Source organism: Geotrypetes seraphini, chromosome 2 (assembly GCF_902459505.1).
Source record: "Geotrypetes seraphini chromosome 2, aGeoSer1.1, whole genome shotgun sequence".
Classification (NCBI taxonomy): domain Eukaryota; kingdom Metazoa; phylum Chordata; class Amphibia; order Gymnophiona; family Dermophiidae; genus Geotrypetes; species Geotrypetes seraphini.
This window is the reverse complement of record NC_047085.1, coordinates 362,140,938-362,160,427: the sequence shown is the minus strand read 5'-3', so window position 1 is coordinate 362,160,427 and position 19,490 is coordinate 362,140,938. Positions and strand designations below refer to the sequence as shown.

The following is a 19,490-nucleotide window of genomic DNA, read 5'->3' as shown; positions in this document are numbered from 1 at the left end:
TGCATACAATATCAAAAATTATAAGAAGATCCAAGTGCATAATTTAAAGAAACAATCGGAAAAATTAGTAAATTTATCCAACTTAAAAAGAAAAGACACTCTCCCCTTTTTACAAAGCCGTGCGGCAACAGCACCAAAGCCCATTAATTCCCAATGGGTTTCAGTACGATCACCATGAACCATGGCAGCAATTGGCTTTGTAAAAGAGGGTCCCTGACAGCAAGCTGTTTACACCAGTAATAAATCTATACCTTAGGCATCCTTTTGTGCTGGAATAGGAGAGGAGGTCTTATTCACCACCTCAATTATTCCCCTTGTGGAGATAAAGATAGAAAGCTGTGAAGATATATTTACAAATTTGTATTTAATCACACATTTACGTGGAAATTTTAGAAAAAATACAGCTCCCATCTGTAATACAGCGGGTCATAACAACAGACAGTGTCTCCACTTCTTTTGCGTTTCTCTGGATATATCTGGATAATAAATATTTTTGTAGAAAAGTGGACGATATGAACTGAAAACAGATAAGTGCAATTTATCTTCTCTTGCTGACTATCTGGAGCTATGATTTAATAGTGGACAGTTCAAGATGAGTGTGATGATCAAAAGTGGGTGCTGTTTCACTTTGTTGAGAAATGAGCATGAATAGGTACTTGTAGCCATTTTCTAAGCACTATACAAAAATATCTATATACATTTTAAACATAAGATATAGAAAAAAAAATTTTATTTGTTCAGAAATGATATGAAATAACTAAATTGTTCTGGGACTGAGATATTGAATATAAATAAACATGGGACTATATGAGATTTTACTCCTATATTTAATATATCATTGAGTATCAGGGTCAAAGGTCACTGCAGTGGACTGACTATGTCGTGCAACATAGCTGGCCACTAATCAGTACAGCATGCCACATGTTCAGCCATCTATCTTCTGCTGAATATCAGTGAATAGCTGACTGAGGACTGTTTCCGGCCGTTTAAGTACCGCTGAATATCCGGGGGCTCACAATCTTAAGTTTTTGTTTGTTAAAAAGTACCAGTTCTAGCACAGATCCCCATGGTTGTCCACTACCCACCCCTCTCCACCAACAGAACTAGCTACCTAACCCCACTCTCTGCTCTTTATCCCCTAGCCAGTCCCCAATCAACAGAATGCTGCCCACTATCCCATGGCTCCTCCATCTTCCAAGAGTCTCCCATTAAGGACCCTGCCAAAAACCCTCCAAAAATCTGAATACATGTGCCAATGACTCACTCCCATCCACATGTCCACTCACGCTCCCCACTCCACCAAATGCACCAAACTGGTGGACTAGACCTCCAACAGCTGCATGGTTGCCAACTCTGTCCCATCAGACCATGTCTGTTCTTAGGAGTGAAAAAGCAAGTGTGTAAAGTCAGAAATCAAGTAGACTATGCCATAGAAATATAGAGTATGACTGCAGAAGAGGGCCGGCGGCCCAACAAGTCTGCCCACTCAAGAACCCTCCCTCCCACAAGTCTGCCTACTCAAGAACCCTCCCTCCCTGGGTTATCCATCTTTTAAGCATAACTCTGTAGCACCCCCACCTGTTTGTCCCATCGACTCTTGAAGTCGAACACTCAACTGGCCTCGACCACCTGGCGTGGAAGGTTATTCCATCGATCAATTACCCGTTCGGTGAAGAAGTATTTCCTGGTGTCACCATGGAATCTTCCCCCCTTAAGTTTTAGTGGATGCCCTCTTGTCGCCATGGGACCCTTTAGAAAAAAGATTTCTTCCTCCACTTCAATGCGACCCATGATGTATTTAAATGTTTCTATCATGTCCCCCTTTCTCTGCACTCCTTGAGAGAATAAGCGCAGTCTGGTCAGACGTTCTTCATATGGGATATCTTTAAGTCTTGAGACCATCCTAGTGGCCATTCTCTGGATTGGCTCCATTCTCTTCACATCCTTTGATAATGTGGCCTCCAAAACTGGACACAGTACTCCAGGTGAGGTCTTACCATGGATCTATATAACGGTAGTATGACTTCAGGCTTTCGGCTGATAAAGCTCCTTCTGATGCAACCCAGCATTTGTCTAGCCTTTGCTGAAGCTTTCTCCACCTGATTGGCAGCTTTCATATCATCCCGGATGAGTACTCCCAAGTCCCTTTCTGCAGTAGTTCTTCTTAAGTTTTCACTGTTCAAGGTGTATGTTCTGCATGGATTTCCGCTCCCAAGGTGCATTACTTTACATTTTTGGCATTAAAGTTTAGTTGCCAAGTACTGGACCATTGTTCCAATAAAAGCAGGTCCTGCTCCATAGTGCTGGGACTGGTTGCGCTGTCAGGTTCTGTTGCCCTGCCCACAATGTTGCATAGTTTAGCGTCATCGGCAAATAATGTAATTTTGCCTTGAAGTCACTGAGTTAGATCCCTTACAAAGATATTAAATAGCATCGGCCCAAGACTGAGTCCTGTGGTACTCCACTGGTCACTTTTGACGTTTTTGAGGGAATACCATTTACCATTACTCTTTGAAGTCTGCCGCTAAGCCAGTTTTGTACCCATACTGTCAGTGTTTCTCCACGTCCTAACGAGTTCATCTTGTTCAATAACCTACGGTGTGGAACACTATCAAAAGCCTTGCTAAAGTCCAAATACACGATGTCCAGGGACTCACCCTCATCCAGTTTTTTTGTTACCCAATCAAAGAAGCTTATCAGATTGGATTGACAAGACCTTCCCTTTGTAAAGCCTTAGTCGATGTATTTGACCTAGTGGATCCTTTCTTGAGGTGGAACCAAACCATGTTGTGATCGCTGGATGCCAAGGTGTCTCCTACCGATACCTCTGTGACACTGTCACCGTTGGTGAGCAACAGGTCCAGGATTGCCTGGTCCATGGTGGGTTCCAATACCATCTGCTTGAGGCATGCTCCTTGCATGGAGGTTAGTAGTCTCTTGCTGCCGTTGGTTGTAGTGGAAGGTTTGTTCCAGTCCACATCGGGCATATTAAAGTCTCCCACCATCACTGTATCTCCACGCAGTGTGATGGTCTCAGTGTCTTCCATTAGTTCGTCGTCTGCATCCTCCTTTTGTCTTGGTCTGTATACCATAAGGAGTAGTAAAGGGTATCTAGACCAGTTTGGAGGTAAGTACAGCCAGTTTCTAAATTTCAATGTAACCATTGCTGGCAGCATATGTTAAGAATGATGGGTAGATAAAGTTAAATCAGTCTGTCTTTTAATAGCCAATGTAGAAAAATGGTGGAAATGTTTCTACTTGTTTGAGAATGAATTAACATACTTGCAGAAGGTAATTTTATTAAAAAAAAAAAGATGCCTAACTACAAAAGGCATAAAAGCATCTCTTAGTATCCTGCTTCATAAAGACATAAGTACTTCTGCGCCTGTACAAAATAATAGTAGATTCTCAAAAATAACACTTAGATTGAGTGTGCCGACATTAGCACATACTGTATGTACAAATTTTATAAAATATGCATGTGAATTTTGACTCCATCCATGTTTGCCCAAACTCTTTCCTTGAACATGCCTTATTCTAAAATTATGTACAAGTATGTGCCTGATTACACCATGTGCATTTTTATTTTTGAGATAATTTTATGAGGCACACTGGCAGATTGGTGCAAGAAATTTTTTATAAAGTTACTTCCTTATTGTAATATAATTCTCTTTTTCTTTCCTTCTGCTACTGAAGAGCACAATACTTATTGCATTATGTCTTAGTCTTTTTTTTACTTTTAAAACCTAATCAGGCAAGAACTGACCGCTTACTAACTCCCTCCAGAATCTACCTAATGAAAAAACACAACTTTGAGCATGTGACAGGAAGAACAACTTGCATGTACCAAATGCACCACACTCATTTACAAAAGCTAAAAGTAGATGGTATTTAGACACTACATTAAAATTTTTATTCACCTTCATGTTCAAATGATATTAACCTGCCACTTTACCATAGAACATCCGATAGACCAGGGCTGCCCAAGTCCGGTCCTTGAGATCTACTGGCAGGCCAGGTTTTCAGAATATCCACAATGAATATGCATGAGAGAGAGATTTGCATACCAAGAAGTTAGTACAGGCAAATCTCTCTCGGTGGTATGACAACCTGGCCTGCCAGTAGATCTCGAGGACCGGACTTGGGCAGCCCTGCAATAGGCCCTTACTCCAAAGCGTGTGTACACTCTTGCACACACAAAATATGTTTTGACTGTATATGAGATTTACTGTGAACAGAAGAAACAAGATAAATGGAGGGGAAGCAAACAACAAAAATTATTTTCTTTTCATTCCAGGTCAAGGCCTTCTATTTGGCCATCATTACCACAGTATTAACTCAAAAGTGGTGAACAGAAGACACCAAGTAACGTGTCCACCTATGAGCCGTGTACATTTTGGAAAGTCAGTGTTGGGGTCTAACAATTACTGTTCGCCATACTTGAGTTCCCATAATGGATTCCACACCATTCACTCTGAGAACAGCCCTGTGAAGCCCAGGATTGTGACTGTGGTGAAACCAGGCGGCCACACACTTAGGAAGATAACCTTACTCCTCAACAGACGTTCTGTACAGACATTTGAGCAGTTGATTGCCGATATATCAGAAGCACTAGGCTTCCCACGCTGGAAGAATGATCGTGTAAGAAAATTATACAGCCTCAAGGGCAAAGAGATAAGAGGCATCTCTGATTTCTTCAGAGGAGATGATGCTTTTATTGCTATGGGCAGAGACCAGCTGACCATGAAAAGCATTGAAATGGTCATTGAAGAACTTTATCCTGATAGCCTATATGAGGATAATGCAGATCAGCAAACCTGGGAACAGTCCAGAATGCTAAGGTGTAGACTCTATGATAGTGGCTTAAATGTAGACAATGACTTGGATGAGACAGAAATTACCAAGGACTGCAACGATACCCTTTATACCAAACCAGCAGCCAAACACAGAGGGAAAATGCAAAGCCATGCTGAACAGGAGGAAAGAGTGAGGGACAGTGTATGTGACCAGAATAGGTCAGTCAGACAGCTAGGGAAACCATCTAGAAAAGACAGAGAAGGAAAGAGTAAGTTTTGTAAAGAAGACTTTCTAGAAAATAAATTCCTAGAAGAGAGCTTGAATGAAGTAGTGAGCTGTGAACACTGCAAGGAAGAAAGACAACTCAGACATAAACTACAAATGGAAAGGCAGACAGATGTTTCATTTAAGAGCAGAGACACCAGTATGGGAAAGTGTCAAAGGTTTAATTTAGAAAGTAAGATAAAAATCAGAAAGTTTAGAAAATCCCAAGAGAACCTTATAGGAGAGGATTCCAGAGGGCAAGGTAAAGACTTTCTGACTAGCTGGAAACACCTGAGCAGGGATTCTGCTGAAGATCTGACACATCAAGAAGGGACTATAGGAAAGTGGGAAAAGAAAGATTTACAGCATCATAAAATGCTGGACAAAGAATTGAGAAAGAGGAAGAAAGACAGCGTGGCACCTCATCAGGCCCCCAGTGACAGAAAGCATAGGCCTAGACTGGAAAAAAATGGTAGCTGCAGAGTCAAACAGACTTGTAGGGTAGCAGGGTGCCATAGAAACGCAGAGAAAGAAAGAAAATTGTGGGAGAAAGGCATAGGGGAGGTGAAGCTGGTTAAAAAGGTAAATAATAAAGGAGAACAAGAGGTAGACCAAGAAAGTGATCAGGAAAGAGCAGAGCAGACAGACAGCTCTTCAACTACTAGAGAAATCAATAGGCAACAGGCACTGGACATTTTGATACCAAGGCACATTCAATGTAGAGAGGATGTGGAGAGCTATTATGAAATTGGTAGGACCATTGGGGACGGAAACTTTGCTGTTGTAAAGGAGTGCAGGGTGCTCAGTGGAGATCAGTGGTATGCAATGAAAATCATTGACAAATCCAAGCTGAAAGGTAAAGAAGACATGGTTGAAAATGAGATCTCGATCATCAGATGTCTTTCGCATCCCAACATAGTGCAGTTGCTGGATGATTATGAGACTGAGGCTGAGATCTACCTCATCCTGGAATATGTGAGGGGTGGGGACCTTTTTGATGCAATTACAGAAAGTGTTAAATTCACCGAACACAATGCCGCCCTTATGGTAGCTGATCTGTGTGAGGCTTTGGTCTACATCCACCACAAAAATATCGTACACAGGGACCTCAAACCAGAAAATCTCTTGGTAAGTAGCATATTGTGATTTGTAAAGTTTAGGAATGCTTCTACAGCTTCCCATAATATTGATTATGCTGAAGAAATATCAAAATTGTCTGTGTTAATGCAAACCCTGCAACTACTTTGACCATGAGGGTTGCTCCAATAGGCAGAGCAAAAAGGAAAGGGAATGGGACTTGATATACCACCTTTCTGTGGTTATAATCAAAGTGGCTTACATATTACGGTATATGCAGGTACTTATTTTTTTACCTGGGACAATGGAATTTTATTTTTATATCAGTGGTAGGAAGGAATTTGAATTGTGTCAGGGGATGGTAGGTGCTGCTAGACATGGGATTTTTTTTTTTATTGTTGGGGGCATTAGTTAATGGTGAGTAAGTGATGCAGAAACTATGCCGGAGACTTGCTTTTGATTTTAAATATAAATGTTTTATTAATGATAGTCAAATAGTACAAAACAATTGCAAAATTAACCAACAATAGTAAAACCATTATCTAATTTTTCCCCTTATGAACTTCCTAACCCAATCCTATCATTCCCCCACTCCCCTTTCCTAAACCCCCCTCCCCCTTCCTCCCTTGATTGCTTCAGATTGTCAGGGTACACGGGAGCCCTGATTCTTGTAACTCCCAAATCCTTCTATAAAGATAGGCAACCAACATCTCCCCAACCCTACCCACTCCCACTCCCACCATCCCATCAGCTGTTCCTGATATGCTCTCATCAAATAATAAACTGAGTAAAAGAGCCATCAGATGAAAATCCAAGAAAGCATCTGTAAGAGCCAAGGGACTAGAGAGTGTTATCTCTGCGTTGCTGTAGTTGATTGTTTATCACATGAGAATGGTACAATTTATGGTGCCTTGTTTTATATTGTTGGTTATTCTGCATTGCTCATTTTGTACATTGTTGAACATAAATAAAAAATTACAAAATAATCCCAAAAACCTGCTCTTAGCATTATTCTATAAACTGCATCTTGAGTTAGGCATGATTTATAGAATATGTGTACCATCTGTTCCTGTGACTAAAATTGAAGTGCAGCCATTTACACCAACTAATACCTGGTGAATTACCTACAAAGTCTGCAATCTTTTTTTTTTTTTTTTTTTACTGTGTAGAGGGGGAAATTAACATTGGTGGATTAAGAAGGAGGATACAGTTGTGGTCTTTTACTCTTTAGAGCTTTTAGCTCAGCCTCAACTGGAACTGATATTCAGGACTATAACCACTTCATTCACAAATACCTGGAGATTTATTATCCCTTCCAAATTCACCCAACCCCATTATCATAATAAATGTTTTGCTAGGTGGCCATACACAAGACCCATGCACGGGAAGGAGGCCTAAGAATGATTGGCCCAGGTGTCTAAGGCCCCTCCTATGGGAGGGGCCTTAGGCATCTAAGTCAATCAGAGTCTTAGGCCTCTCCCCAGTGCATCTCAGAATACACTGGGAAGGGGAAGAACCCGCCGTTTTGGAGTGGCGGACCTGCTAGCTGGAGGGTGTAAGCATCCCTCTGGCTGGACTTTCTTTGGAAAAGGTACAGGGGGTGTCGTAGGGCTTAGGGGTAACGGGTGGGGGGGTGGTCTACAGATTTGGGGGGTGCCGGGGAGTCTACAGATATAGGGGGCTAGGATGGAGTGGGCATCCCTCCTGCCAGTCTACTTCGCGGATATGGATGTCTAAAACTGCTGTTTGTCTATATAACAAACATTTGTGTTTTGAATGGGGCTCAGAAGGGACTAAAATATGGACGTCCAACTTTGCAGAAGGGGAAGGGACAACTATGTACAAAAAGATGGCTGTACAAAAAGAAGGAATGGCATAAGAATTGCCGCTGCTGGGTCAGACCAGTGGTCCATCGAGCCCAGCAGTCCGCTCCCACAGCGGCCCTTAGGTCAAAGACCAGTGCCCTAACTGAGACTAGCCTTACCTGCATACGTTCTGGTTCAGCAGGAACTTGTCTAACTTTGTCTTGAATCCCTGGAGGATGTTTTCCCCTATAACAGCCTCCGGAAGAGCGTTCCAGTTTCCCACCATTCTCTGGGTGAAGAAGAACTTTCTTATGTTTGTACGGAATCTATCCCCTTTTAATTTTAGAGAGTGCCCTCTCATTCTCTCTACCTTGGAAAGGGTGAACAACCTGTCTTTATCTACTAAGTCTATTTCCTTCATTATCTTGAATGTTTCAATCATGTCCCCTCTCAATCTCCTCTTTTCAAGGGAGAAGAGGCCCAATTTCTTTAATCTCTCCCTGTACAGCAACTTCTCCAGCCCCTTAACCATTTTAGTCGCTCTTCTCTGGACCCTTTCGAGTAGTACTGTGTCCTTCGTCATATATGGCGACCAGTGCTGGATGCAGTATACCATGGCCCAGTACAGCGGCATGATAACCTTCTCCGATCTGTTCGTAATCCTCTTCTTAATCATTCCTAGCATTCTGTTCGCCCTTTTCGCCGCCACCGCACATTGCACGGACAGCTTCATTGACTTGTCAACCAGAATCTCAAGTCTCTTTCCTGCAGGGTCTCTCCGAGTACCGCACGGGACATCCTGTATTCGTGTATAAGATTTTTGTTACCGACATGCATCATCTTACACTTATCCATGTTAAACCTCATTTGCCATGTCGCAGCCTATTTCGCGAGCGTGTTTATGTCACATTGCAGGTCTTCACTACTCTGAATAACTTTGTATCGTCTGCAAATTTAATCACCTCGATCGTCGTACCAATTTCCAGGTTGTTTATAAATATGTTGAAGAGTACGGGTCTAAGCATCGAACCCTGCGGCTCTCCACTCGTGACGCTTTTCCAGTCCGTGTATTGTCCATTTACCCCCACTTTCTGTTTCCTATCCACCAACCAGTTTTTAATCCACGTGAGTATTTCACCCTCGATTCCATGGCTCGCAATTTTTCAAAGTAGGTCATGCAGGACCTTGTCGAACACCTTCTGAAAACCCAGATATATAATGTCGACTGGGTGACCCTTGTCTATCTGCCTGTTTATTCCCTCGAAGAAGTGCAGCAAGTTCGTCAAGTAAGATCTTCCTTTGCTGAAACTGTGCTGGCTGGTTCTCATCAGATTGTGTCCATCAAGGTGATCAATGATGCGGTCCTTTATCAGCGCCTCTACCATTTTTCCCGGTACTGAGGTCAGACTCGCCGGTCTGTAGTTTCCCGGATCTCCTCTCGAACCTTTTTTGAAGATCGGCGTAACATTCGCCACTTTCCAGTCTTCCAGAATCCTTCCTGATTTGATAGACAGATTGGCTATTAGTTGGAGCAGTTCAGCTATAACCCCTTTCAGTTCCTTGATTACCCTTGGATGGATGCCGTTCATGTGAAGGCCTGTGTAAAGTTTTCCCAACCCCTGGCTCTGGACTGCTAGCATGCTCAGGGAGGTCTAAATAGTGGCGGGCCTGGGTCCTAGGCACCCCTTTTTTGGGTTTCCTGTCCCCTTTTCTTCCAGCACCCACAGGGACCTTGGCAGGCACAGAGCCTGACTGGTCACAATACTCATGTTGCTCCCTGTAACCCTGGGTAAGTCACTCCATCCTCTGTTGCCCCAGGTACAATAAGTAGATTGTGAGCCCAACAGGACAGATAGAGAAAACTACTTAGATTACCTGAATGTAAAAAAACTCCTTGATGGTATTGCAAAGGATGGTGTATAAGTACCTTAATAAATATAAACAAAACCTGGTACTCAGCATGTCCAGGTTACAAAAAAGTGCTCTAATTGAACAATTTTTCTCTGAATAGATTAAGAGAAGTCACAGTAGGTACTTTTCTGTTCCTGGAAGGCTCACCATTTAAAAAAAAAAGGAAAAAAATTTGCAAAGTGCTATGTTGGGATTTGAGCCAGTGTCCTTTACTGGCTTCTCTAACAGGCTACTCCTCCACTTGGAGGGCTAGATCACTGGTTCTCAACCTTTCTTCTGTTGTAACACATCTGACAGACAACATTCACATATATGACACATCAAACACTATAATTGATAACTGAGCAAAGATTTCATTGTTTAACTAAGTTTAGAACTTACCTATTCCATATCAAAGAACTGTATGCAACACATCAGTCCCAGATTTCTTACTTGTCACACAACAAAAAAATACAAGGGTCATTTCATAAATAATGCACGCTATTTTTTATTTTTTTTTAATTTACATGTTTTATTTTATTTTTTAAAGAATTTCTTTACAATCCTTCAATATAGTCTCCCTGCTTTGCAGTGACCGAGTCTCAACGTCCGGGAAGCTTCATTATTCCATCCAAGACACCGTTTTAGTTCAGTTGCCGAATGGCTCAGATACCGGTGGAAGAAAGCTCTTCCAGAGATGCAAAATGATGTCCACGCATAGATTGTTTCAACTTTGGAAAAAGGTCAAGTCTGGTGGTCTCATGTCTGGACTGTAGGGAGCATGAGGTAACACCTTCCAGCTGTATTCGTGTAGTTTTTCAATGACATTCCCTATGTGCGGGCGAGCATTGTTGTGAAGAATGAGCGGCCCAAGCAAGAGCAACAGAGGTCGGGTTTTGTGTATTTTTCTGCGCATTTTTTGCAAAAAAATCCCGATAATACACTGCTGTGACACTTCTTCCACATGGAACTTTGTCTGTGATTAGGATGCCTTTACGATCATAAGCAAAATCATCATTTGTTTGACTTTTGATTGAGCTCATCGAAATTTTTTTGGTCGTGGGGAAGATGGAACTCTCCACTCGTCATTGAAAAACTATGCAAATATGGCTGGGAGGTGTTACCTTATGCTCCCTACAGTCCAGACATGAGTCCACCAGACTTCGACCTTTTTCCAAAGTTGAAACAACATATTCATGGACATCATTTTGCATCTCTGGAAGAGCTTTCTTCCGCCGGTACCCGAGCCATTCAGCAACTGAACAAAATGGTGTCCTGGATGGAATAATGAAGCTTCCTGGACGCTGGGACTCGGTCATTGCAAAGCAGGGAGACTATATCGAAGGATTGTAAAGAAATGCTTGAAAAAGAAATAAAACATGTAAATTTAAAAAAAAAAAAAATAGTGTGCATTATTTATGAAATGATCCTCATATATATATTAAAAGTCTAGTGTCACCTCAGTAACAGCAACACAAAGTCCCTCCACTGCCAGATACTGTGAAGCAACACAAAATTCTGTAAATATGCTACTCAAAAACTATATAGCAAATAGAATATATGGACAGCAGACCTGCAACATTTTCAGGTTGGGCTGGTGGGGTTATTATTGGGGGGCTGTGGGGGAACAGAAATAGGGACCATTTATGGGGATTTCAAGAACCTCTCTCTCAAGATTTCTGGACTTCCCAGCTTGTAGGCACTGATGATTGTAAAGGAGACACAGGCTTACTATCTACACCAAAGTTTTTGTGACACACTTCCCACCTCTTGGGGACACACCAATGTGTCCCGACACACTGGATGAGAACCTCTGTACTAGAGGAATCAACAGTTTCCAAAAGGAGCAGAACTTAATAGAGTCTGTTAATAGCATTAACACGTGCTAATGTAGTAGCTCCTTTTAGTAAATATAGCCAATGGAAATTAATGTTCTGTGTTGGTGGGTATTAACAATGGTCGTTTGAAAAACATAGTACTTTCCAGGTTATGTTTTACATACACATTTACAAAATTGAGTTCTGAGCAAGACCATTCCAAGAGGTTGTGCTAGCCTGAACAAATTTTTGCTTTTGTACACCCCATGTTGGGGAGTACAAAAGCAGCAGAAGCCAAGAAGATAGGGGTAATTATTCATCTGACATGGGTCACTGGCTTAAGCCAAATGCCAGCAGTGCTGTTTAATTTAATTATATTCATTGCCACTATCTGAATGGGGAGCAGCACTGAATATACAGATAATGTAGTGACCACATTTGCACTATAGGGGTTCTCTATAAAGCAGTTGCTAACTGAAAATGCACTAGGGTGTGTCAGTTTTGGAGATGGCAAAATTTTAAAAGCATTAGTGAAAAATTAGCACAATATCATGTGGAACATCAACAACTAGCTTTATATATGGAGGGTCATTTTCAGAAAGGACATCTAAGTCCGATATGGATGTTTCCTGCAAGACATCCAAATGCGGAGACAATAAGAAATGTCCATTTTCAAAAGGCGAATTGACGGACGTCCAAAAACCTTTTTGAAAATCACCTACTTGAACATCTTGGCCAACAGGGCATCCAACTTTAGGATGCCTAACTTTATACCCCATTTTCGGCCACAGAAACATCGAAGTCCAAAACATTCAAACCCAGACCATTTGGATATGGGAGGGGCCAGTAATTTAATGGACTGGCCACCTTAAAGGGCACTGCTGTGAACTTCATATAAAGGGTGCCAGATGTACATCTCATAACCCCCTTATAATTTATGGTGAGCCCCCCAAAACCAACTATACCCATCTGTCTACCATACCATAGCCCTTATTTCTATAGGTGGCACCTATATGGCAATAGAGTAGGGTTAGAGTGGCTTATGGACTTGGGTTCTCCTCTCTATGGTTCACTAGCTTATCAACCATCTTACTTAAAAGACACCTGTGTGATGCTCTACTAGGCTTTCCCATACCAAGTGCTGCTGTTTTGTACTGTTTCATTGAGATCTTTGTGGGGTGGCAGGTGGTCATCTGGTACATTTGGGTACCTTTGTGGCACTTGTGACACTTCTAAAACAGGTCTAGCCCAAAAGTCTAAGTTCCATCTAGGACGTCCTGGGAAAGGCTCAATTATCGGTGCAAGAAGTCCAAGTCTAACTTGCCTAAAGCCTGCCCAAAACATGCCCCCTGGAACTCTGGCCGCACATCAGGCTAAGCACTTCGCAAGACATCCAGAAAGTTTTTGGACATCTTTATTTTTTTATTATGAGCTCCATTGTGTAATATGTTATTTACTTACCTGGAATTTCTAGGAAATTATGCAAAAATACACAAATGACTAAAATATGTTTAAGTGCTCTGATAGTTTTATCTGTTTGCATTGCATATTAATGCCTTTTGTGCCTCAATTATTTATTTATTTTACTTATTTACCCGTTACGGCACTAATACATTGGTTTTATTTTCTCATTCACAGGTTTTCAACATAGTGTAGTCATAGTGATAACCTAATATTGAAGATGTCCATAAAGAAAAGCAAGACTGCAAGTTTGAACTCATGTACAGTACTCCCCCGATATTCGCGGGGGTTCCGTTCCATGTCACAGCAGCTCCTGATTGGCGAGGCCTGACTTTAATACAGGAAGAGGCGGTCGGAGCATACAGCGAGTGATTTCCTTCAATCGCTGGCGCTCCGGCTGCTCTCTCCTGCCTCTCCAGCTGTCCTCTCCTGGTCGGCGGTTCGCGGTCGGAAAATACTGCACATGACCAGGACCGCGAACCGCCAACCACAAATTCGCGGGGGAGCACTGTATATCATTTTGTGGCATCAGGCAGAGAACTACCTGTAGCTGAACTACCAACTGTCAGGGATTTCATTATATATGGGTTGTATTTGAGAGACATCAGTGATCAAGACAGACAGAATTACATCACTGATAAACTGGCCAATGATCCAATGACTGGATTACTTGCTGAGTGGTACAAAGCAAATCCATAATTCAGTGGTCCTGTTATAAACAGCCATGTTAGGATTAAAGTAAAGTTTAAATCCATGTGGGAACAAGCCAGCAAAGTTTCTGTGGGTAGAATAAAACTAGAGAAAGACAGATTTATGAGAAGTTTGACACACTGATGGGCATACTTACCTACAAGTGTGAAATGAAGAGTTGTACTGGTGTGGGATGGAAATCTGCCTGTGTCAGTGGAATACACATACTTTGTGACTGTAGCAGAGAGAAGAAGATTTTTGTGATTGAATTAACATTTATAAAAGGTTAAAGAGAGAAAGTTGGGAGTGTTGGACTTGCTGACCTTCCTGATACCAGAAGACAAGAACTATAGAAAGAAAGGCAGGCAAAAAGAAAGAAGGATGAAGGAAAATGGAGAATGATGAGTGAAAAAAGAACAGCAGAAGAGCAAGAGATGATGGAGAGATCTGTGCTTGAAGTAGAACAGGGAGATTTGGATGACATGGTGGAAGAACCAATGTAGGAAGCTCCTGTTGCTGTAAAGAAAGCTAGGAAGAACTCAAAATATGATACTGAGGATATAACTAACATAGCCCTTGCTAGTTTAAGAGACCATGCTGGACTGAGACAGCAGAGATTGCTCTTCTGCCTGGATTGATTCAGGACTTATCACTCACTTGGACACTGCTTTGGTGATTGATCACAAGATGAAGACCCCCACGGATAACTGCAGGAAACCATCCCCATGTCATTATTTAAGGAGAGAGGGTAGAATCTAAGAATACTGACTCTCAAGCTTTGCATTGAAGAATGCTGGTGTAGAAGGACTGAGGTTGAGATAGACACTAAAGAGTTTCCAGCAGTGATTCATGGGAACGGTGACAAATTTTGTCACCGTGTCATTTTCTAAAGGGTTCAGGTGAGAATCAGGAAAATAATTGGATGGACAGTTTGAGGAGGAACTGCAGCAGAATGGCATCAGTTGCATTTTCTTTGATGGTCATCATGATGATACTAGGGTCATGTTAAAGACAGAAGAGAATGGCAAAATGTATCAAAGTATAGTGAAATAACATTATACAATTTGTATGGAGCCAAGAAGCAGATATCTGTGGCACTTTTTTTCTGCAAAAGCAACTAAAGAGAAGACATGCAGAAATAATTACTGTTAATTTGGTTGCAAGGCTGAGGAGCAGATAAAACTATTCAAGCTATCGGAAGTGATTCCTGTAATGTAAACACTGATTGGGAGGGAGGAGTGATGCATTATGTTCAGGAGAAGCTACAAAGAAAGCTGGTTTGGATTGTCTATAACCTGTACACAGGTGAATAACCATTAAGGCATTTGGTGACTGCTTTAGATAGCAAGACATTAAGCAACAATATATGGGCAGGTCCCATTGGAAAAATGTTCCAGACTGGCCTCATTCGTCTTCATCGCAACCTTTTCAGTCAGGGTTCAGTGCCCATGGAGAACCCACAGTGCTTCGATCTTATGGCATGGCTCATGAGCGATCAGCCTTGATGAGGTGCGGTTATTCAGATGTGGTTATCTTGACACCTTTGAAGTCCAAAAAAACCTCAACTATGGCTTCTTATGCCAAAGCCTGGAAGGCTTTCCAACAGTGGTGTGATAAGGTCCGCATGGAGTCTGAAGTGGGTTCCCATTTCGGTGGTCCTGGCCTTTTTTCAGGCAGGTTTAGATAAGGGTTTAGCGGTAGCCTCCCTTAAAGTTCAGGTAGCTGGACTTTTGTGCTTCAGGGCACACAGGGGTTCTAGTTCGGTTACTGCTCATCCAGATGTTACCCGGATTCTGAGGGGGGAGCTTCGTTTACGGCCTCCCTTGCATCATCTTTTCCCTTCGTGGAATCTTAACATCATTCTACAGGGTCTTGTGGAAGCCCCATTCAAGCCATTAAAGGATGCTACTGTTTTGAATCTGATGATCAAGACTGTCTTTCTGGTTGCCATTGTCTCAGCACGATGTATTTCGAAGCTTAATACTCTTTAGTGCAGGGAACCCTTTCTCTGAATCACGGACGCGAGAATTGTTCTCTATACTATACTTTCCTTTCTACCAAAGGAGGTTTGTTTCCCTGCATTTCATTCCACAGGCTCTGAGCAAGAGGATCGGATCTTGCGCAAGCTGGATGTCAAGAGAGTCTTGCTCCACTATTTGGAGAAAACTAATGATTTTCGACTGTCTGATCATCTCTTTGTCCTCACTGCTCAGCATTTAAGACCTCGATCGCTTGATGGATTCGTACAACCATTTCCGCTTCTTATATCTCAAGTTTCTCAAGTTTATTAAAATTTGATGGTTCGCCTATTAAATCTAAGCGAATTACATAATAAAAACATTATAGTATAGAATAAAACAAGTTATTTTACATTAACAATTTTCAAGGTGCTACAACAAACTGACATTACAGACGGACTATGAGACATAAGGAAAGAACGTTAGGGGAAAAAAAGTTACAAATTGTGGTTTCCTTAAGGGAAGAAAGGGGGATGAAGTGGGAAGGAACAAACGAGTAGGTTGGGGAGGATGTGAATGAAAGTATTAATTGTTTACAAGTACTCCAAATTGTGGTACTAAAGGTTAAATGAGGATTTAAAGAGATAAGTTTTTAAATTAGTTTTAAATAAATTGAGGTCTTTGATGTTTCTGATGTAAATATCACCTGTGGCAAGCAGCTGTCAGTTTCCCTTAAGGCCCACTCGACTAAAAGTGTTGCTGCTTTGTGGGCAAAGTCTTACGCGATTCATGTAGTTGAAATTTGCTAGGCGGCTACTTGGTCCTCTCTTCATACCCTTACCCAATTTTACTGGGTGGATATGGCGACTTGCTCTGATGTTGCTTTTGGGACCTCAGTGTTGCAAGCAAGCTCTTCTGTCCCTCCCTAGATGTTGCTATTGCTTTGGTACATCATCTAGTGTACTGAATCCGGAAGGGAAGATTAGGTTTTAACCTTTGATAATCTTCTTTCTGTTAGTCTCTGGAGGATTCAGTATGTTCCGCCTTCTCTGTATAAGCTCAGTTGTTCTGAATTGTTTGTTTTCTGCCTTGGTTATTCTCCTTACATGCTTGAAGATCTTCCAGCCAGTAGACGGATCCTGTGGGGAGTTAGCTCTTCTGTGAGTATGCATATTGCCGAAGGATTTGTTCAGGTACGTTGCTTGGCTTTGGGACTGAACTGCAGAGAGCTCTAACTCTCTCTTTAAGGTGGGAGGAGCATGTGCTCAGAAAAGTGTTAGGATTTCTGCAACTCCCAGATTGTGGGAAGGGATTGAACACCTAGTATACTGAATCCTCCAGGGACTTAAAAGAAAGAAGATTATCGAAGGTGAAAACCTAATCTTCCATTAGTAAATCTAGTCCAAGATGTGTAGTATAATATGCTTTGACTTTTTCTGTACAGCAGTCACAGAAGGGAGAAAGGGTGAGGATGAAAAGTTTTTTTCTCTTATTCTAGTTTAATATAAATTCTAAACAATGTGTCGGAAACAATTGTACTATAAAAGTTATCTATTTGAATCACATTGTATTGAATGATTTTAAAACATTGTCATAACTTCCTGCACGTAACAAGCTCTAAGAAAAATTTCTTATTTGTACAGGTTCAACATAATACAGACAAATCTACAACCCTGAAACTGGCAGACTTTGGCCTTGCCATGTTTGTGACGGAACCCATATTTACAGTGTGTGGAACACCGACTTATGTCGCCCCTGAAATACTCTCCGAGAAGGGTAAACTGACACACTTTTCTAATGATTTGCTGCTGCTACTGAACATGAACAGCACTGCATATGAGGAAGTAGAGGGTTGCAATGTATAGTATATAGAGTCAATGATAGGATATTTATAAGAAAATTTACCATGAGGCACATGAAAGCTTTCAAATTTCTGCTGACTGCTTCTAGGAATGCCCCAACAGCGTCTCCAGCTTTAAAAAAGACTAGACATTTTATTTCACTTTACTTCTCATTTCCTTTGCAATTTAAACTCAAGATGAAGAAAAACAATACAATAATCTACAATCATACAATCTACAACAATACAATAATCTACAATCATAAAACATGAAAACATAAAAGCAAGACGGAATCACCTAATAATAGTGCTCAAATCTTCAGAACCTTAATATACAAGTACAAAATATGATATGATATGGTATTTATATTTATTTATTGAGATTTATTAGCCGCCTTTATGAAGAGATCCACCCAAGGCAGTATACAGCAAGTACAATTCAGCATAAAACATACAATTTTGTTAACAGCATAACAGTAATAAAAAACCCCAGATATAAGTAAACTCATAATCAGCAAATTGGAATTTAATAGTAGGATTACCATGAAACAGTTTCAAGAATAAACTTATTAACAGCACTGAAATTCAAATAAGAGACATCTACATACTAAAAGGGAGATATAATACTTATAAAGCATCTAACATGCACAAATCAGAACATTCAAATAACATAGATATTCCAGCAACTCGCTGAAAACAGGTTCAAAGTGGATTACAAAACACAACCAAGTAAAACAGAAAGACAAAAATTAATCTAATAAAAATTTCCTAATAAAGACAAACAGAATGCTACTAATTGTTTGGAAAGGGATGGTAAATAAGACCTAAAATATTATAATGTCTCTCTGTATTGCTTCATGGTGCAACCTTATCTTAAGTATTATGTGTTTAATTCTGATCACCTTATCTCAAAGAAGATAAAGGGGTCCTTATATTAAGGTGTGCTAACCGATTTAATACGCGCTAAAAGCTAATACATCCATTATATTCCTATGGGCATCTTAGCATTTAGGGCACACTAATCCGTTTGCACACCGTAATAAAAATACCCCATAGTGAAATTAGAAAAGGTTCAAAGAAGAGCAACCAAAATGATAAAGGGAATGTAACTCCTTTCATTTAAGGAAAGACTAAGGGCTGATCGTGACCGATCTGTGTCCAATCCATGGCAGGCCAACCAATTCACAACAGGATAATATTTAAATAGGGGCGATCGGAGGAGCCCCCCCCCGCCGCCCACTGACTGCAGGGATCGCTACTGAGCGGTCCAGACGCATGCGCAGACCATCTCTTTGCCTGTCGATAGTCTACGCATGCTCTCTCCGCACAAGGAAGACACTTGCAGGCAGGGAGGGAGGCAGGCGGGGGGGGGGGGGGTGCAATCAGCCAGAACACGCTAGGTCTTAACCCGCCCGACTCTCCTACTCTCTGCCGCCTTCCCTGCACTGCAAGCCCGCGGGTTTAAAGCGGGGCTGCATGCCACAGTGTAGCCCCGCTTTAAACCAGCGAGCTCACACTGCAGGCAAGGCGGCAGAGAGTAGGAGCTTGGGGCAGAAAGCAGGGCTGGAAGATCGGGGCAGAGAGCAGAGTAGGGACAGGAGCAGCATGAGGAGATTGAACGTGTTTATTCTCCCCCGGTGCTGCAAACCTTTCTTCCTACACAGCAAGATCGGGGCAGAGAGCAGGGCGGCAATGGAGCAGGAGAGTCGGCAGAGACGTGTGCGACTGGTCCCCAGCAGTTGCTTCTTCTGTTGATCGACCAGCCCAGTCGGTGTCCCAGATTTGTTTAGTGAATCGCGTCCCTACCTACTTTGCATGCCGTTTCCTGTCATTTGCATGCACGGATCGGAAGCGGATAGGAGGAGAGGTTAGTGAATCGAGTCAGAGGGAA

The 19,490-nt window shown here is 41.7% G+C and overlaps 1 protein-coding gene across 3 annotated transcripts in view; it reads left to right on the top strand.

Moving 5' to 3' along the window:
- DCLK3 (doublecortin like kinase 3) overlaps positions 1-19,490 on the top strand; it is a 66,645-nt gene that overhangs the window by 32,750 nt on the left and 14,405 nt on the right. For all 3 annotated transcript variants that reach the window (XM_033930520.1, XM_033930522.1, XM_033930521.1), the window contains exons 2-3: positions 4,298-6,189; positions 17,403-17,535. In XM_033930520.1, the coding sequence (XP_033786411.1) occupies positions 4,298-6,189; positions 17,403-17,535 (2,025 nt within the window). The remainder of the gene's footprint in view (positions 1-4,297; positions 6,190-17,402; positions 17,536-19,490) is intronic.